The 21,734-nt window shown below is 36.9% G+C and overlaps 1 protein-coding gene across 1 annotated transcript; it reads left to right on the forward strand.

Annotated features, from left to right (window-relative positions):
• The first annotated feature begins 19,019 nt into the window (after positions 1-19,019).
• Positions 19,020-19,730, forward strand: LOC136798763 (uncharacterized). Its single transcript, XM_067055433.1, has one exon. The coding sequence runs from the start codon at positions 19,020-19,022 to the stop codon at positions 19,728-19,730; it is 711 nt and encodes a 236-aa protein (XP_066911534.1).
• Positions 19,731-21,734: the final 2,004 nt, after the last annotated feature.

Genomic DNA, 21,734 nt, shown 5'->3' on the forward strand with positions numbered 1-21,734 from the left:
CCAAAAACCGGCCTAAAAAACGGGTTTTTTGGACTTTGTGAAAAATTAGGTCGTTAATTTTTTCTGATTTTTTGCATGAAAGTAGGATACCATCGTAGGTTATAGATGGCTTAAGCGAATTTTTGCAAAAAAATTTTTTTGGCTCAAAAACCGCATGTTTATCTATAAGAATCACTATTAATAAGCATACATCAATGTTCTTAGTCAAATTACTCAATTTTTTTATGAGATAGATGTTTTTTTTGCTCATGAGGGCTTACTTTTAAAAAATATATGGTCGTGTTCAGACCAAGGTTTAAAGTAATTAAGTCTACATGTTTCTTTTATATTCCTTTTGTATTTAGCTGCAGACTCCTCATAAGTTAAACCAAAGTTTAAAAAGGAATCACCCTCTGGTTTAAAAAAAAAGTTTTTACGATATTATCACAGTTTTCTGAATGGACGAAATCAGAGTTCGCAAGTGAAAAGCATGCTCCTTTTGTGAGTTATGAAAGGAGAACGTGAAATTTATGACTTAGAGACGCTCGGAGCGTCTCTAGCAATTTAGGCAGCTAATGGACTTTTAATGAGAATATCATGGATCGAAGTATGGAGATTCCCATACTCCGCAACAAAACTGTTTGCGATCTCCTCTATCAAAAACGAAGCCCCACTCAAACATTCAAAAGGGGATTCCTTTTTCCTCTCTTATGTAATCCATCTAAAAGATGAAATAGCAATTAAGTCGTTGTATTTCTTAATTCTCATATCAACTTAGTACTACTTACGCCTTAAACTTAAACTCTCATGTCTGAACATGACCTATATGTTTAGACATGAAATTTTGGTTGTTTGGCTTGTTTTTATAGAAAAACTGGCCAAATTCGATATTTTTTTATAAGCACACTATCAATTACTTAGGTATTAGCGTTTCTCGAGATTGGCTCTTTCATTCTTTATGATTTTTTGCACAAAGATGCATAACTATAAACCCTCGAATGTGACGGAGCTAGATTTTTGGAAAAAAATTTTGGGGGTAAATTTCAGCTAAAAAACGGATAAAAAAGGGTTTTTTGGACTTGTTATTTTCTGACTTTTTGCATGAAAGTAGGTAAAAGATGGCTTCAGCAGATTTTCTTAAAAAAAGAATTTTTCAGCTCAAAAAACGCATATTTATCTATAAGAATCACTGTAAGCATACATCAATGTTCTTAAAATTACTGAATTTTTTGATGAGATGTTTTTTTGCACTCGAAGTCTTGAATATGAAAGAATTCTTCAAGAGTATGAAATTTTGGTTTCTAAACGTGTTTTTTTATAAGAAACAACCGACTAATTTTAATAGATCGTCACTATTTGTGTTCTGGATGATTGTTTAATGGTGACGCTCACGTAGATATCAATTATATATGTGTTAAATGCATAACCAGGTAGGTCCATAAAAGTATCACTTGTATCATCACAAAATTCGACTGGACATCTACATCTACATAGTGGATGATCCAATTGGAGCCCACAAACTGCGCATGCGTTCTTTTAAACCGTAAGTGGTTTAAAAAGCAAACCCAAAACCCACCCTTGTATACAGGTCATTTCCAAGGCTTGGGTTTTTTGAAGTCGGGTCCGAAAATGGCCAAATCCCAGGCCTGGGTTTTTCAAAGTGAGGACTCCATTGGGATTTGGCAATTTCCCAGGCCTGCGTTTTTATAGCTCAAAAAATGAAAATTGTCTAAAAAGCAAACCCAAAACCCACCCTTGTATACGGGTCATTTCCAAGGCTTGGGTTTTTTGAAGTCGGGTCCGAAAATGGCCAAATCCCAGGCCTGGGTTTGGGGCTGTAAAACAGTCGTTTTCGGGTGGTTTTTCCATTAGCCAAATTCTGGAGCCGCTCGCTGCGCTGCAGTTGATGTGCGTGTCGGGACAAAAATCAAGGCGGAAGCCATTTTGTTTACATTTTTGGCTGGGGAAGCACTGCAAAACAGTGCTTTTTGAGTAGATTTGGTGATTCTTGGTAGAAAGAAGAAGAATACTACTTGGAACCAACATCAAATGTATTTGAATAGACTTCTATCATACATTGGAATAAAAGACAATACTTTTTTAACATAATGAATGTGTGAAACTTGCTTTTTTGTTTACAAACTTCACTCAAGTAGTTTCGTCGATTTCGCTGCTTTCGAAAGCTGTTGATGGAGACTAATAACTTGCAGAAGTAACTTTATATTGGTGCAAACAATGACTATAATAGCTTCACAAACATTCCCTATCATGGAATTCAGCTGAGAAAGATTTTTTTCGATCGCATTGAACAGTTTTGATATGAGGAGAGATATCCAAGATATAGGCTCATTCAAACATGGTTTCACCCATCCCTTTAGATAACAAAGATTTCATGATTCATTTTATTCATCTCAAAAATGGCTGAAGAGGCACTAACGGTCAGATCGGATTCATCGCTGACTGCGCTGAGGGATAAACTTTACTTTAACTCTCAAAATTTTGTCGTTGAATCTTCCCAGTCGTCAAAGACAGAGTTATAATGTTATAAACGTGACTGATTTTGGGGTATGTTTTACGTGCAGGTTTTGATTGGATCCAGGACAAGAAAAGGATAAGCGAGTGCAATAAGTGCCCAAAAATTCTGAAATTTTGAAAGTACCGCAAAAAATTGAAAGTACCTTATGACATTGACATGATTGTGTATATCATATAATGGGTTGTTATTGTTTTGGATATCCGGCATACCGTCAACGGCTCTAACTTGGGACGAGTGTCATATCATGGGATGGTTGACTTTCTGAACTGTTTTTTCACTGTTAAATCTCTGTTGACAACAAGTTTGTTTTCTATGATTTGGGACTATGTTAATTTAAAATGACTTTTAATAGGTAGAGGTTCGGTAAAATGATTGCCGAATTGCTGTCCATGTTTTGTCAGACTGTCCAAGTTAGAGTCCTGACGGTACAAATCCACTTTGTAGTCATTGCATTTTCAGGCAAAGTTATGATGCCTATAGCACTGTCTGAAATTATTTTTTATTTGGATTATTAGTTATCAGTGCTCAATTTCTCTGTTCGGTGGAAAAGCTTCCAACTTCCCAACAGAAAAAGTACTGTCACAAAGGATTATAATAAAAAATTTTGAGATGTTTTTACTTTATCATTTAAATATATAAAATTTGTACAAAGTTTGCTTCAGCCAATATTTTATGCTTGAAAATAGTTTATAAATTCTATTATGTTGAATAATTTTGTGGTGGTAAAGATAAGAAAAACATAACATGAAGTCAAGTCAAAATACTCTCTCAAACACTCAAACATGTTTATGTATAATTTACGATGTTTTCATTATCGCAAAGTAACTCTTTACGAAGATAGAACCTCTGTTAAAATTTTGTTTTATTATTGCTTTCATTGTTGGATGGATGGATTTCCCATGTTTGTATTTATATTACAACCCACGAAAACCGAAAACGTTTTCTATATTTTCACTGACAGATTTTTTTATCATAGATTTTGTTACGTCTTTTTAATTAGTATTCTGCTTAATGCAACAAACATAGCAGTGTAAAAACTGAAAGCTAGTAATTTATTCGCTTTTTGTATTTGTTTTTTAATTTGATAACCCTGTTGGGGTAGGGTAGGGACTACTAGTAGTAAAAGTATTGCCACGTTAAACACATTTTCAAATCTTTCTGGATATATTTCAGGATTGACATGAAATTGACACTAAAGAACTCTTGAAGTCGCCCAGAATATATACAGATATTATTATATCTTTATCTCAAGCTTTTGTTAATATTTCATTGATTTTAAATAATATGAGATAAACAATTTCAGATTTATCTTTAAAATATCTATTTTATCTTTAAGTTTTTATTTGCATACAAAAGATATAAATAGTGTATAAAATATTTTAATATATGTAAAATAGTTCCAAGGAAAAAAGCAATTATCCCCAAAAGATAAAGGTCAAATCCGTTTTTTCATGTGCTTCCGATGAGAAACTTAACGTAATTTGACCATGTTGAGGGGGTGGGATTTGGCTTTGGAAAAAGGAACATGTACAGGTCTGGGAACAGTACATTTTTGGGGTGGGAAATGCCTTTTTCGGGGCTGGGATTTGGCTGGGGAAAATGGAACGCGTACAGGTCTGGGAACAGGGCATTTTCGGGGTAGGAAATGCCTTTTTTCGGGGATGGGATTTGGCTTTGGAAAAGGGAACATGTACAGGTCTGGGAACAGTACATTTTTGGGGTGGGAAATGCCTTTTTTCGGGGCTGGGGAAAATGGAACGTGTACAGGTCTGGGAACAGGGCATTTTCGGGGTGGAAATGCCCATTTTCGGGGGTGGATTTGGCTTTGGAATATGAAGCATTTTCCACCCCGGATTTTTTTTAATTTCGGGGCCGAAAATGACCAGCTCCACAACCCGTGATTTTTGTCTACTAAAAACACCGACCTGAAAACTAGCAATTTTCGACCCCGAAAGTTTGAAAATCTAGCCCTTGGGAACAGGCCAAATTCAGCCCCGAAATGTTGAAAACACAGGCCTGGAACGAAACAGGCCATTTTCGGCCCCGAAATTTTAATCCTTGACCTGGGAACAGGGCAATTTCGACTCCAAATTAAAAAAATTGGGGTGCGAAATGCCTTTGGCANTTGGGTTTGGGGCTTAAAACAGTTTTTCGGGTGGTTTTTCCATTAGCCAAATTCTGGGCCGCTCGCTGCGCTGCAGTTGATGTGCGTGTCGGGACAAAATCAAGGCGGAAGCCATTTTGTTTACATTTTTGGCTGGGGAAGCACTGCAAAACAGTGCTTTTTGAGTAGATTTGGTGATTCTTGGTAAGAAAGAAGAAATACTACTTGGAACCAACATCAAATGTATTTGAATAGACTTCTATCATACATTGGAATAAAAGACAATACTTTTTTAACATAATGAATGTGTGAAACTTGCTTTTTGTTACTTACAAACTTCACTCAAGTAGTTTCGTCGATTTCGCTGCTTTCGAAAGCTGTTGATGGAGACTACAACTTGCAGAAGTAACTTTATATTGGTGCAAACAATGACTATAATAGCTTCACAAACATTCCCTATCATGGAATTCAGCTGAGAAAGATTTTTTCGATCGCATTGAACTTTTGATATGAGGAGAGATATCCAGATATGGCTCATCAAACATGGTTTCACCCATCCCTTTAGATAACAAAGATTTCATGATTCATTTTATTCATCTCCAAAATGGCTGGAGGCACTAACGGTCAGATCGGATTCATCGCTGACTGCGCTGAGGGATAAACTTTACTTTAACTCTCAAAATTTTGTCGTTGAAATCTTCCCAGTCGTCAAAGACGGAGTTATAATGTTTATAAACGTGACTGATTTTGGGGTAAGTTTTACGTGCAGGTTTTGATTGGACCAGGACAAGAAAAGGATAAGCGAGTGCAAAGAAAGTGCCCAAAAATTCTGAAATTTTGAAAGTACTGCAAAAAATTGAAAGTACCTTAGACATTGACATGATTGTGTATATCATATAATGGGTTGTTATTGTTTTGGATATCCGGATAACCGTCAACGGCTCTAACTTGGGACGAGTGTCATATCATGGGATGGTTGACTTTCTGAACTGTTTTTTCACTGTTAAATCTCTGTTGACAACAAGTTTGTTTTCTATGATTTGGGACTATGTTAATTTAAAATGACTTTTAATAGGTAGAGGTTCGGTAAAATGATTGCCGAATTGCTGTCCCATGTTTTGTCAGACTGTCCCAAGTTAGAGTCCTTGACGGTACAAATCCACTTTGTAGTCATTGCATTTTCAGGCAAAGTTATGATGCCTATAGCACTGTCTGAAATTATTTTTTTATTTGGATTATTAGTTATCAGTGCTCAATTCTGTTCGGTGGAAAACATAACATGAAGTCAAGTCAAAATACTCTCAAACACTCAAACATGTTTATGTATAATTTACGATGTTTTCATTATCGCAAAGTAACTCTTTACGAAGATAGAACCTCTGTTAAAATTTTGTTTTATTATTGCTTTCATTGTTGGATGGATAGATTTCCCATGTTTGTATTTATATTACAACCCACGAAACCGAAAACGTTTTTCTATATTTTCACTGACAGATTTTTTTATCATAGATTTTGTTACGTCTTTTTAATTAGTATTCTGCTTAATGCAACAAACATAGCAGTGTAAAAACTGAAAGCTAGTAATTTATTCGCTTTTTGTATTTGTTTTTTAATTTGATACCCCTGTTGGGGTAGGGTAGGGACTACTAGTAGTAAAAGTATTGCCACGTTAAACACATTTTCAATCTTTCTGGATATATTTCAGGATTGACATGAAATTGAAATCACTAGCTAAAGAACTCTTGAAGTCGCCCAGATATATACAGATATTTATTATATCTTTATCTCAAGCTTTTGTTAATATTTCATTGATTTTAAATAATATGAGATAAACAATTTCAGATATTTATCTTTAAAATATCTATTTTATCTTTAAGTTTTTATTTGCATACAAAAGATATAAATAGTGTATAAAATATTTTAATCTCTGTAAAATAGTTCCAAGGAAAAAAGCAATTATCCCCAAAAGATAAAGGTCAAATCCGTTTTTTCATGTGCTTCCGATGAGAAACTTAACGTAATTTTGACCATGTTGAGGGGGTGGGATTTGGCTTTGGAAAAAGGAACATGTACAGGTCTGGGAACAGTACATTTTTGGGGTGGGAAATGCCTTTTTTCGGGGCTGGGATTTGGCTTTGGAAAAAGGAACATGTACAGGTCTGGGAACAGTACATTTTGGGGTGGGAAATGCCTTTTTTCGGGGGGAAAATGGAACGTGTACAGTCTGGAACAGGGCATTTTCCCGGGTGGGAAATGCCCATTTTCGGGGGGGTGGGATTTGCTTTGGGAATATGAAGCATTTTCCACCCCGGATTTTTTTAATTTCGGGGCCGAAAATACCAGCTCCACAACCCGTGATTTTTGTTCTACTAAAAAGACCGACCTGAAAACTAGCAATTTTCGACCCCGAAAGTTTGAAAATCTAGCCCTTGGGAACAGGCCAAATTCAGCCCCGAAATGTTGAAAACACAGGCCTGGAAACAGGCCATTTTCGGCCCCGAAATTTTAATATCCTTGACCTGGGAACAGGGCAATTTCGACTCCAAATTAAAAAAATTCGGGGTGCGAAATGCCTTTGGCATGTTTCATGTTCCAAACCCAAATCCCACCCCCGAAAACAGGCATTTCCCACCCCGAAAATGCCCTGTTCCCAGGCCTGGGTTTTTAACATTTTTTCCTGTGTGGATGCACTGTAAGGGTTCGATTTTGGAAGCCAAATTTTCCGCCGAACGTATGGTCGTTTTCAGATCGATCCAACGGGGTAAGGTCTAGAATGGGAGGGTGTCCAGGTAGGTAGGTTGGGACTAGCTTTAGGGTGATTTGAGAGCAGTGGGGGCTAGAGGAGGAAAGGATATAAAAAAGACAAGAAAGAAAGAAGAGTCGTGTTTAAATAAAAAGGTTAATACCACTTTCTCTCCCTAAAAAGCTGTCTACGTATTGTGTAAAATACAGTATAAAGAACTAAGAAACAAAACAGTTCTCAGTCAGTGTCCCAAAAACTTAAAATAATAAACTACTCTTGTCTGGCACAAACAACAAGTTGGCCACACTACAGCACCTTTGCTACCATCTTTGTTTACATTTTTTTGCTGGATGAAGCATTTTTAAAAGTGCGGGATATTTCCGACCATTAAATTTTCAAATTTTCAGAGTTTTGGATATTTCCGACCATCAAAAGATATTTCCGACCATCAAATGATATTTCCGACCATTACGCTATGATATTTCCGACCATTAAAGATATTTCCACCCGTCTACGGAAAAAAAAATTGCCGCAGCGGGACTNAATGCAACAAACATAGCAGTGTAAAAACTGAAAGCTAGTAATTTATTCGCTTTTTGTATTTGTTTTTTAATTTGATACCCCTGTTGGGGGTAGGGTAGGGACTACTAGTAGTAAAAGTATTGCCACGTTAAACACATTTTCAAATCTTTCTGGATATATTTTCAGGATTGACATGAAATTGAAATCACTAGCTAAAGAACTCTTGAAGTCGCCCAGAATATATACAGATATTTATTATATCTTTATCTCAAGCTTTTGTTAATATTTCATTGATTTTAAATAATATGAGATAAACAATTTCAGATATTTATCTTTAAAATATCTTGTTATATTTAAGTTTTTTTGCATACAAAGATATAAATAGTGTAAAAATATTTTAATATATGTAAAATAGTTCCAAGGAAAAAAACAATTATCCCCAAAAGATAAAGGTCAAATCCGTTTTTTCATGTGCTTCCGATGAGAAACTTAACGTAATTTTGACCATGTGAGGGGGTGGGATTTGGCTTTGGAAAAAGGAACATGTACAGGTCTGGGAACAGTACATTTTTGGGGTGGGAAATGCCTTTTTTCGGGGCTGGGATTTGGCTGGGGAAAATGGAACGCGTACAGGTCTGGGAACAGGGCATTTTCGGGGTAGGAAATGCCTTTTTTCGGGGATGGGATTTGGCTTTGGAAAAGGAACATGTACAGGTCTGGGAACAGTACATTTTTGGGGTGGGAAATGCCTTTTTTCGGGGCTGGGGAAAATGGAGCGTGTACAGGTCTGGGAAACAGGGCATTTTCGGGGTGGGAAATGCCCATTTTCGGGGGTGGGATTTGGCTTTGGAATATGAAGCATTTTCCACCCCGGATTTTTTTTAATTCGGGGCCGAAATGACCAGCTCCACAACCCGTGATTTTTGTCTACTAAAAACACCGACCTGAAAACTAGCAATTTTCGACCCCGAAAGTTTGAAAATCTAGCCCTTGGGAACAGGCCAAATTCAGCCCCGAAATGTTGAAAACACAGGCCTGGAAACAGGCCATTTTCGGCCCCGAAATTTTAATATCCTTGACCTGGGAACAGGGCAATTTCGACTCCAAATTAAAAAAATTCGGGGTGCGAAATGCCTTTGGCATGTTTCATGTTCCAAACCCATATCCCACCCCCGAAAACAGGCATTTCCCACCCCGAAAATGCCCTGTTCCCAGGCCTGGGTTTTTAACATTTTTTCCTGTGGTAATAGACCCGTAATAGACCAATTGTAAAGTGTACAAAATCTTTCTGAAAAATGATGAATCTTTGACGAGCTATAACCTCTTAAAGTTGTCCCTATTATTTTGCTTATTTTGGATAATAACCCTATGTTGACAACTTGAAATATTTCAATCGATTAAGTTGTTAAACTGTTGCACGATCTAATTAGAATGACGTCACATTTTGTAGATTTCCTGCGAGAGTTACTTTATGAATTTAATTGACATGCAAATGAGTTCAAGGATATTTTTAAGGGCCTCTATATATCACGATCGATAAAAAGTGAGCGGGTTAAAAGTTTAAAAGCTTACTCTTTCATGTTCTTTCACAAGCATTAATTCAAGATGTATATTAAGGTAACGAACGAAAAGACACGAGAATTTCCCGAAGAAATATCATTTTATCAGATACGTATATCCCTGTCTCATGCAAATGGCATTTTAGCTCTCCCCGCCTCTCTGGTTCCAACAAAGGAAATACCATATTACATCCATGTCTCGTGCGAGTGTGTATGTGAGCTTTCCTATTTCCCTCCCTCACAACGAAGGGAATGCACATTACACCCCTTTCTCGCAACGAAGGGAATACACATTACACCCCTTTCTCGCAACGAAGGGAATACATATTACACCTACCGTGAAAAGCACAGCTAAAAATCATATATTTACGCTGTGCCGACGAATCGAGATTCTATTCAGCGCGCAATCAACGAAGACAAAAGTAACCATGACGACCATCCAAGATCTTGGATGAGGTTCAAAGTTGACATTTTTATTCCCGTCGTTGAAAACACAACAAAAAAATATCATCAATGCTTTTTAAAAAGAGTCAGTGATAGAGAATCATAACATAAAGTATGTCTATTATTTCGATTCAATTGAAAGTGACATTTCCATAATTAATAGTTTAGTAATTACTGTTATGCATTCGGGGATCGTGTAAAAGATTTCTTTCGAAAGAAACTCACTTCGATTACACTTGGAGGTTTCTGGGGAATTCGTAAATAGTAAACTGCATACTGATACAGTTTGCTAGACATTAATAAGGTATTATTTGCTCTTCATCTCTGATTCTTTCTACAATGATGCGCGATAAAATTTCTATTATCGGTCTTCAGAGGTTAATATATTCTTCGAAAACTTAACCTCTGATACTCAGGGTATATTACACCCCTTTCTCGCTTTCTCGCAACGAAGGGAATACACATTACATCCCTGTCTCACAACGAAGGAAATACGCACCAATTTCTTTAGTTATAACGGATTTTCAATTTAGCAAGAACTAAGTTTTGCGAAAAGGGCGAAAATTCGTGAAAATCACAAGTTTACCATTTTTAATTACTCCACGGGGTTTAATCCACCTAAGGCGGCGGACACGTAAGGTATTTTGATTTAAGTCAATGAATCCTGAGTTTCGCCGGTTTAGGGATTTTAAAGATCTTCTAGCGCCACATGATCGACATTTAAAAATGTTAGAAAAGGTTTTGATGAACGCTGTTGTGTGTCAACACTGTTTCATATTTGATTGGTATTAAATGTGGTTTTGCCGGTTGAAGATTAAAATAATTAGAATATATTGCTTTTCTTTCAAGATATTCCAAATCGACACGTCGAATAATGGTACAGCTATCAAGTATCCCGGATTGAGAAGTCCACACATCCTCATATTGGACGGCATACAATTAGGAAAAGCAGAGATTTGGGAAAAGGTATTTCGTTCTCAAATGTTTTCACCTGATTTTATCGTCATCCTTTATACCATTTTAATATGTATCTTTCTTCTAGTAAAATAATTTTATCATGCACCCCTATTTTAGGTCGTTGACTACTGAATGACAAAAATTCATCCCAACATAGATAAAGTAAAGTTACATCTTCTAATTTCCAGGATTTTGACATTAACATTTGCGTTCTAGGTAGTATCAATGACGCGTGGCGGTATATAATGACATAAAAAGGAGGGATACCGTTAAAGTGCGGAATAGTGTACATGTAAGTACTCTTGGGTACCTAATAGCTGGAGGGGGGGTGCTGATTAATTTTCGAAAATTTTCCATCCAGGACATTTTCATAACCCCACCTGCTTATTAAGTTTTGTGATAACGTTAACTGTAAATTTCTTTACATGTCTAATAAATATTCGATGGGTTTGGTTGTGCTTTCTAATCTGAAGAGCTAAGGTAATGAAGCCCTGCATATACCTATTTTTATTCATTCGTTGTCTTTTATAGGAACCACTGGATGAACCGATAATCGAGATCGTTCTCAGATAGACATGACCCTTAATTGTCAACTTGACTAAAACACGGCAGGAAAATCATTTATTCACCATCGAAGCGCTAAGAATTATGCACCCGACTGTATCCACGGAGATTATTTATGCAAATATTTTTACTATTCCCCTATATCAGTGACCCGGTCAGCTCCACTTGATGGATAACCCGGTGAATCAAAGATCTTTTTTATGGTCTTACCCCGGCCAACAATCGTTAATTTTTTTAAGAATTCTTGGAATATTACTTGAAATTACTTTTTCCCTACCCGACGAAGTAAAAAGTTATCACTTAGTGAGTTTTGGAGACCCTATAGTCAGACCCGGTGGGTTTCAAAACTTCACTGGATCACTGAGAAAGGGGTGTTCTATTATATATGAAATATAAAAGATGTACGTTTATGTGTGTCAGTAAATGTCCGGGACAGTGTATATCATCCGTTTATGTCCACACGCTGGAGCTTTACAATAACCAAACATCATCAAATTTTACACTTGCGTTTAATTCCCAGTTTAGTGAAATCGGAGAGGTCATGTCGCAGTTATTGGTACCCAATGGAGAGAAGATAAAAATTCCAATTGGGGGAAAGAGAAAGATCCATTGAGTAATTCAGTCATTTTTAAGGGTTGAGTTTGTCAATAGAACTTCCAAAAGGAGATGAACTTGAACAATTCGGGGGGAAATGATGACAATTTTAAAAAGTTAACAAAGGTTTATCCCGTCACAATTTTTTCCCGACTTAAACCCCAAATCTTCTTCCCCAATAAGATATTTTGCAACAGAAATTTACGACTGCAATTTCCCGTTTTAGGTCCCACCGGGTTCTGTGATACAAGTGTGTAGGGCAGATTATTATGTTCTTCTGTTGCTCGCTTTTCCTTTTGACATGTAATCGGTACAGCTTCGGTAAAACAACAAACGCAAAGCAAATGCTTGCAGAGTTTGTTTGTTCTTATAAACTTCGTTTCTTGACCCATCCTGATTCCAAAGAGGACAGGGCCTAAAAATGAAATCGGAAAAACGCAAAAAATTAATAAGCACGTTGTTACTTAACACGATCCCACCAAACCGGTTTACTGCCTAGTAATCGTAAAAATATACGTGAACAATTAGCGAGCCGTAATTACTAACAGACAGATATATTTTCATACTTTTGATTTTGAGGCTGGCCGAGGTTATTTTTTGCTACTTTTTGGTCTTCTTTGGTTCATTACTTTCGAAGGAAATACTTTTAGGTTGTGAAATTTTAACACATTAATTTGAGGGACTTCAAGATGATGTATAAGAAGTTTCATGCTCGTACGATCAATATTTATATTGCAAACAAAAATAAAAATATATGGTCAAAAGTGGCCGAAGTCATCTGGATTTACGGTAACACCACCTTGAAAATCCCTTCCCGCCAAAAGAAGTTAGCGGAAGAATGTTTGCTTAAATCCTGGGGGGGTGCAAAAATGGGTGATGGGTATATTGTGCGGACGGTAAGGGTCGGTTTTTTCACCTTTCAAAGTCTCTCTAACAAGATAGCAAAAATCACAAAAATTCATATCAGTCACTCTAAGGGTCGGAAAATTCAAGATTTCTAGGAAATTATTTTGATTCAGAGAGAAAAAATTGAAAAAAGTCTCTTTATCTAAGGGTAGGGAATTTTTCAAATTTCGAAGAAAACAAGGTCGAATTCCGCAATTCCAAAATACCGTTCGTATCCTATTTCAGCGCTAATTTCGAACTTAAGATCTTATTTATTTTTCTGGAGTGTCTTTAATTATTACTACTGAGATAGGTCTGTGGGGTTGGTTCCAACGTAATACGCGAGCCGCACTTGGTCAATCCGGCTGTTATTGGATGGCGGGGCTTATTGGGGGAGGCGCTTAAAACAGGGCGGCGGTATAAAGGAAATACGGAACCACGAAAATCGAAATTATAACAAAAAAACCGGAACAAATTTTGATCGAATACCAATCGAACATAAATGGAATCAATCGAATGCCAATCAAACATAAATCGAATTAATCGAATGCCAATCGAACACATATCGAATTGATCGAACATTAATCGAACTAATCGAATCAATCGAAAAGTATATGCAATCGAAGCTAATCGAAACTAATCGAACGTCAATCGAACACCAATCGAACGGTAATCGAATCCAATCAAAAGAAATATGTGAAATTCGATTGGCGTTCGATCGATTCGGCTAATCGAAAATCAATCATTCGATTGGCTTCGATTAAGTTCGATTGATTCGGTAATCGAATTTTTCGATTGACATCCCCTGGCAAGAGTTCCATACAAAAAAATGTCATTTAACTGTAAATCCCATGTTGTAATTTGATCAGTGTCCATAGGCTCAATCTCGCTGTCTCAGTCCACAGTGGGATTGAATTGTATGCAAAGTTTTACGACTGCGCAAATGAAAATAATATAATACACATCCTGAATTCAAAACTAGGGGTGGAGAATTCATACCGTGATTGACTGATTGACTGCAATAATCTTGAGGACTCTCATATTGTTTGTATATGTAATTTTTTTATGAACTTCAGAATTCAGTTCTATAAAAACATCCATTATTGGCATTAATTTTCAAGCCAGCACATAAATAATGTCTTCTGCAACCTCATCCTTGAAGCATGACCTTTGATGTGTTTGTACCCTTCGTGTATCCTATTTGTTATTAAGCATCGAGCTGTAAGTAAAGTGTTCAACAAAGCCAAGACCAAAACCAAAACAAAGCTAAGTGAGCAACTATCAAAAGAAATCTCCCGATGGTCAACTTCCTGGTTGTTGTTGGGGTTTCGATTATGTGTACTGCGTCCTCATTTTCTCCATAGCATTGTTCTTGAAACTGATAGAATTCCAGATAAAAAAACCCAACGCTTCTTTACTCGTTCATACTTAATTTTCTTGATCAGTTTGTATTGGGATTCAGGAACTATAACATCTGGTAAATCATTAGAAGATGATCTGAAACAAACTCCAATGGTCAGAACATATGACACCAAATTTCCAAATCCTTCTGTTTTGACTGGTTTTGACAATTCAGGATCCTTTGGCAGACGATGGAATTTAATAGGGTTACCATTAGAGTCTTTCACAAAAACACAAGCTGGAACTGCAGTTACTTTTCATTGTGGATTGTGAAAACAACTCCAATCTGCTAAAAATTTCAGTCTTCTCTAATAGTAGGGGGAATTTTGTTCGATTTTTTGGAATCGCTTGACTGTTTTGTTAGAAGCACTTGTTATACATTTTTGGAAAGCTAAGGGGTAGGGGAATTGAAATTACTATGTTTCCAATTTTTTTTCGGACACTTTGGTGTGATTTTCGGACAAATATGACGGTCTCAGGCAAAAATCATAGGGTTAAAAATTAATGAAAATTTTAGCTCGAGAAAACGGAGACCTGTTGTATATTTTTGGAAAGCTCTCAAAAAATTAAGATTAGAGATATATTGCAAGTATAGGTGATTTCTGTACCTAACTCGAGATATTAACCCTTGAAAACCGTGTTTTTCAGCCAGAAACAGCTATTTTGTCCAGTTTTTGCGCTTTCGGAAGCTCAATATCTCGAGTTAGGTACTGAAATCACCTATACTTGCAATATATCTCTAATCTTAATTTTTTGAGAGCTTTCCAAAAATATACAACAGGTCTCCGTTTTCTCGAGCTAAAATTTTCATTAATTTTTAACCCTATGATTTTTGCCTGAGACCGTCATATTTGTCCGAAAATCACACCAAAGTGTCCGAAAAAAAATTGGAAACATAGTAGTTTCGATTCCCCTACCCCTTAGCTTTCCAAAAATGTACAACAAGTGCTTCTAACAAAACAGTCGAGCGATTTTACAAAATGCCCTCTACTATAACTTTTCCTCTCAATCTTGGCTTGTTTTGGTTTGGAATTTTCGCAAGATGGCGCATATCATCGAAAAAGTCCCTACAGCTAGTTACCAGGCCCTTTTACGGAATGTGGCTAGCACCGCATGGATTTCACACATCCCAGATTGAAAATAAAATTTCCCGCGAGATTTTCAAAAATGTACCACTCAATAAAAAAAGGAAACGCTAGAATCAATCAGTCATCAAAAATACAGCGGACATTTTTGAGGCTTCACTTTCTTGTCCGAAAAAGGTTAAAGATTCGCTTCTAGCCTTTCGGGGTTATACTTCACTGGTCAGAGAGTGTAAGACGCGAGTCTGCTGACGCAGAACACGATGAGAGACTAGCATAAGAAAAGAATATCTTAACCTATTAACTATTTACCGATGTCCTAATGACCGATGTCACCAGGACCGATGCAAAGCTGTATATGTGCACACAAGAAGGGTGAAAATGACGAAAAAAGAAATTTTAACAGTAAAGCTTTTCCCAAAATAATCTGCACTCAGACAAGGCTGGAACTTTCGATATAATTCAAATTAAAAAGAGGTTTAGTGCTTGTTGAAAAGGTATTTAGGAGTGGAATATTAACAAATAAAAAACGAAAAGATCGGTAGACGAAGATGAAAAGATTTGGAAGTAAATTTTTTTCTCAAAAACTGAAATAGGGGCCTGAAAAAATAGTGATTCTATGATCTTAAAGCATCATCACTCTGTAAAAACACTATTTCAAACACATACTTATTTATTTTATGAAATCAAAAGATGTTGCCCAAATTTTTATTTTATCACTGATTGACTTTAAAACAGTAGCGTGGTGGCAAAGGGGGGGGGGGTGAAATATAAAGGGCGCAAAAAGACGCCTCTGATTACTAATTTCGGCGCCCATTTGCTCTTTTACACCTTAGATAAGCCAGATTAAGGCCAAAAAGAGAAGAAAAAAAAAAAAAAAAAAAAAAAATTTGCAATGCAACAGCTTCGCGCAACGGACGCTTTTTTTAACGTCAAAAGAAAGTGATCGAAAAATTATTAGTTTTTTGCTGTTTAAGTCGCGAAAAAGAAGATAATCATCGCAGTTTTACATCAAGAAGACTCTCGAACAGATTCTGCATCTTCTGGTGTATTTTCCATCCTAAACGTCAACAGGAAATGGAAAAAATGAACATTTCACTCCTGATTCTTTTGTTTACATTGACTGACTCGTGTACTGCTCAACAACAACAACGAAAGTACGTACAACTTACATCAAAAAGAACTTTCTACTCAGCTCCAATTACGTATTATTCAAACCATTGCTGTTCTAATAGACTGCTACTGTGCGGAGATGTCGAAATTAACCCAGGACCCGTCCTTTGCACTTCATGCAACAAGACAGTAAGAATCAACTCCAAGCGACTCGAATGTATAACATGCAAAGAACAGCTCCACCTCAAATGCGCAAGCGCGCACATACGTATAGAAAACTCCCGCATACCGTATCAATGGACCTGTCATACGTGCACATTGGTCATCCAACCGTTCTTCAACATTCGAAACTTTGAAGATCTGGACGCCTCTGCCGACCATATTCCTAACGACTTTGTCAGTCCATCAGTTGCTCTGCTGAACCAGCACCGTAAACATCTATCCGTAGCCCATCTCAACACCCAGTCTATGGCATCTACCTTTACCGAATTCGAATCATACGTCTCAGAGCACCAATTCGACATCATCACAATGTCCGAGACCTGGTTGAAAGACAACAAGAACCTTTTATCGCACCTTGAAATAGATGGCTACGAAAAAGACTTTCGAAACCGAGATGCTAAACGTGGCGGTGGTGTCGGATACTACATCAAAACAGACATCAAACACAAAGCCCGTAAAGATATTGAATCCTTTGACACAACTATCGAACACCAGTGGATTGAATTGACTGGCAAGAACCGTCTCTCGAATGTCTTGATTGGCATTGTGTATCAGCCAAGCAGTAAACAAAATGAAAAACTTGAGTGGCTCAACAAATTCGAATCACTTGTTTCCCAAGCCGCAATTGTTCATCATGGTCCTATAATAATTACAGGTGACTTTAACATCGATTTACTTGTACCGTCACCAGCAAACGAAGCTTACCAGAACATACTGGGAACGCTCAATCTCAAACAACTTATAGCCCAACCAACACGAAATTCCAAAACTCTAATCGACCATGTTATCACAAACATTGACACCAAACTTATAGCGAGCGATGTTGTTTTATGTGACGAAATCTCAGACCACGATTCACCTTTTTGTATCCTCAAAATCAACAAACCTCGATATGAACCGCGGCACAAATACATTAGAGACGAACGAACTTTAGTACTCGCAGACTATATCAATGATTTTCAACAACTACCATTAAACATTGTGTATGCTTTCGATAACACCTCAGACAAAGTCAATGCACTTAATAAACTTATCACGGAGTGCATCGATCGTCACGCACCTGTACGTAAGATCAAACTCACCCGTCCTTCGTCCCCATGGATGAAAGATCTTGATGTCCGAGATTTACAACGGCAGAAAAATGAACTACGGCTAAATTTGAAAAATAACCGCAACAATGAACAACTTGACCAACTAAGAAACGTGAGGAACAACCTCAAATCGACCATCCGGGGAGCGAAAAAGAAATTTCTTAAGAACCTCCTAGCTAACAAATCCTCAGCCGAAACATGGAAAGTCATCAACAAATTACTACATCCCAGACAAAAACGCATGGACGTTGATCCAGACGAAATTAACAAGTTTTTCAACTCAACTGCCATGAGGACAACAGGAAGAAATGCAGGAGACCTCTCAAAATCGTTCATTGAAGAACTACCCGAACATCCAGACAGCTTCAATCTCCGTCCTGCTACGTACGATGAAGTTTCGAGAGCTATCCAGAAACTTAGATCAGATTGTTCCACCGGACCCGACAACATCCCTTCAAAATTCATCAAGCCAGTATCCCAATATCTCACATCACCTCTAACCGATATCATCAATAACTGTATCCAATCATCGACCTTCCCAGAAGAATGGAAAACTAGTCGAATTTGCCCAGTTCCCAAAGTCACCGACCCCCAATCCTTGACAGACTACAGACCAATCAGCATCTTGCCAATCTTGTCAAAAGTCTTTGAAAGAATTATCCTCCAACAATTAACCGAGCACATCGAAGAAAAATCGATTTACCTCGAGAGTCAATCTGGTTTCAGAAAAATCGCATTCAACTATAACCGTCCTACTCAAGCTGAAAAAACGATATTAAAGTTGCAATGAGCAGAAGCGAAGTAACGCTATCTGTATTTGCCGATTTCTCAAAGGCTTTTGACACCGTTGACTATCGAACTTTAATATAAAACAACTTAGTAACCTTGGCTTCTCTCGAAAAGTACTTTATTTGATTAGAGATTATCTATCAGAACGCAAACAATACGCCCAAATCGACGATAAATCATCGAGCAAATTAGACTTACAGTTTGGCGTTCCACAGGGGAGTATACTTGGCCCGATCTTGTTCAACTTGTATGTGACCACTATAAACACCAACGGTCCGAGCACATACCTGCTATATGCCGATGATACTACGCTACTCCGACACACAAAGATCCAAGAACTGCAGAGCGCCATCGAATCGGTCCAAAATGAAATAGACAACATCAACCTTTGGTCTGAGCAAAACAATCTTTGTCTTAACACAAAAAAGACAAAAATGACAATCTTTTCGACCAGACAACTTGCACAACGCCATTCCCTCGCGGAACTCGTCACGGTTATCAAAAGCGCTGGACAGGATATTGAACAGGTCAAAAATTTCAAAATTCTCGGTGTTAGATTTAATGAGCATCTAGACTGGACTGAACATGTCAACCATACCATGAGATCTTGTTTTGCCACGTTACGCAGCTTAAAACGATTCAAGAACACCGCATCATGGCAGCAGCGCAAGATGCTTATGGAGTCACTGGTTCTCAGTAAACTGACATATGGCATCGCTTTACTATCCGATGCTACAAAAGCCCAGATTGAGCGTCTTCAGAAAGTCCAGAACGCCGCCGCTGGCTTCGTGCTCAAACGTTATGCCAGAACCAGCGACGTAATCGATCTCGAATGGTTACCAGTTTCTGAGATGGTTGATCTAACAATCGCCAAGATTGCCCATAGCGCTCTCCACAACCCCAGCTGGCCGTCATACCTCAAACTCAATAGACAACCGGATCCAGACAGAGAGCTCCGAAATGGTAATTTGGTCGCACATGACATTGAGGACACATCTCGTCTAACTGGCACCTTTGCACATGAGGCCGCAAAATGCTTCAACAACTTGCCTGTTGATATCAAACGAATTGACAAAAAGGAAAGCTTTGCTGATAAATGCTGGAATTTTTATTTTGATAGGGCGCTAGCCAAATCTCTAAGCTAATTCAATTCAACCTTGAGTCACAAACTTAATCAACACAGTCGATCTAGTATCCGATACTTACGTGTAGTCTTTAGCATTTGCAGCCTAGTCTATTTTCTAAGGTCATTTATTTTCAATCACTTGCTATATATTTGGACTCATTCTTCTTGTGTTTTCTAGCCCACCAGCGATTCTAGCGTTCCCCTTTTGATATATTTATTTTATGTTAATATTTATTTCATTTTATCTAAAACATTGTTCTAGCATTTTATATTCCTAATTGAGACCGAACCTATATTCTATTTTACCGCAGCCATTCCACAATTTTGCCATCACAATATCTACAAATTTAACCGAATGATTTTAGTTTTGATGTTAATTCGATGTTGCACTATTACGTCTAGTCTATTCTACATTCGAATTTTCTTCTCAGTTTGATCTCCTATGAATATATTAAAATATTATCATATAAGTAGTTTTTCTCCCTAATATTTAATATTTACTATTTCATTGCATAACTAGGACTTTGACAACCTACACAATTCGACCTATGTGATTTTTTATCTACATCATCTTATCCGACGAACCTATTTTTCAGCGTCTTCTATATTAGGTTGCCCATTGATTTACTATTTCTATACTATGTAGCCGACCAGCCCACTAAGCTTCCATTTAATGATTTAGCTGTCCACTTCGTATCAGTTTTAATCGTACAGTTTTATAAACATTTATATACATAACATATACATAAAATATTTCAACTTCTTGTAAGAAGAACCAATATACTTTTGGAGATCAAGAAATTAATGATGAAAAAAAAAAAAAAAAAAAAAAAAAAAAAAAAAAAAAAAAAAAAAATACCCCAAAATTTTCGTGCTCGCTTCACTCGCCTAATTTTCACAAAGATATATACTTTCGTAGGGAGCCCAAAATAAAAATCTATAAATTGCCTCCCCAGTTTGCCCAAATTTTAGTTGACCCACCACGTTACTGCTTTAAAAGCCATCATATAACAATGCGAAAAAACCAGCTTTTACTTTCAAATACGGGGGTGTTGTTGATATGAAAATAATACTCAAAGCGCGATTTTAGAAGTTAAAGTCAAGCTAAGATTTTTTGGTGACGTCGTCAATTGCATGGCAAAATTTGCATTTTCAAATTAGGCCTTGAGATGTGCTAAACTGTCAAACGTGCTAACCGCACTGGCTCAACTTCAGTATCTTTGAAAACTTAATGGCTTAAGGAAAATTTTAGCATTTCTTAATTAGATTACTCATCCCCAGGCCCCAATAAGAAAATTTTTTTAAAAATGAAACGTGTACCCCGAGATATTCACCCAAGGAACAAGTATGCAAAATTTCAGCCAAATCCGATCATTTTTGAAGCCTCCAGTCTGCCCAAAAGTTTTTAACCTCGTTTTGAGGCTAAAACTCGTGACCACGCCCCTAAAAATGAAAATTTTGAAAACATGAAAAGACAAAATCTTTGATTTTAAAACCAGAATGCCTCGTGATCTGGCCATTGGAACCCTTTTTAGGGCATTCCGTGTCGAGAAATGTTATCCATCTTTAAAAACTTGGCAGGAGTTAGTTTACAGAACTTTTTCTGAATTTATTGATATTTCGATTGACCATTATAACGGACTGATGAAGAACAAAAAGGTATGCTGAAATATCTATAGATTCCAAGTTCTATTTTACTACCACCATTCGAAATATTAGGTATAATTAATATTCGACACTCTATAGCCCCACTCTAGACATTGGAATTAATTTAAGCATTTTTCATACTAAATTTCCAGATATAGTGAATTACTTTTTTCTTACATTACAATAATAAGTAGAAAATATACTGTTAATGAAATATGGTTACTTACTGTATAACAACGTCAAATTTTAATCAAAACGCAAGAACAATTTTAAAAATGAAGAGATAATCCAGTAAAAAAGCAAAAACTACACCCAATAAGGGAAAGACGAATACATTTTCCCGACGTATACCAAAAACAACAGTCCTAAAAAATGA

Source organism: Clytia hemisphaerica, unplaced genomic scaffold (genome assembly GCF_902728285.1).
Source record: "Clytia hemisphaerica strain Z4C2 unplaced genomic scaffold, Clytia hemisphaerica genome assembly, whole genome shotgun sequence".
NCBI lineage: Eukaryota > Metazoa > Cnidaria > Hydrozoa > Leptothecata > Clytiidae > Clytia > Clytia hemisphaerica.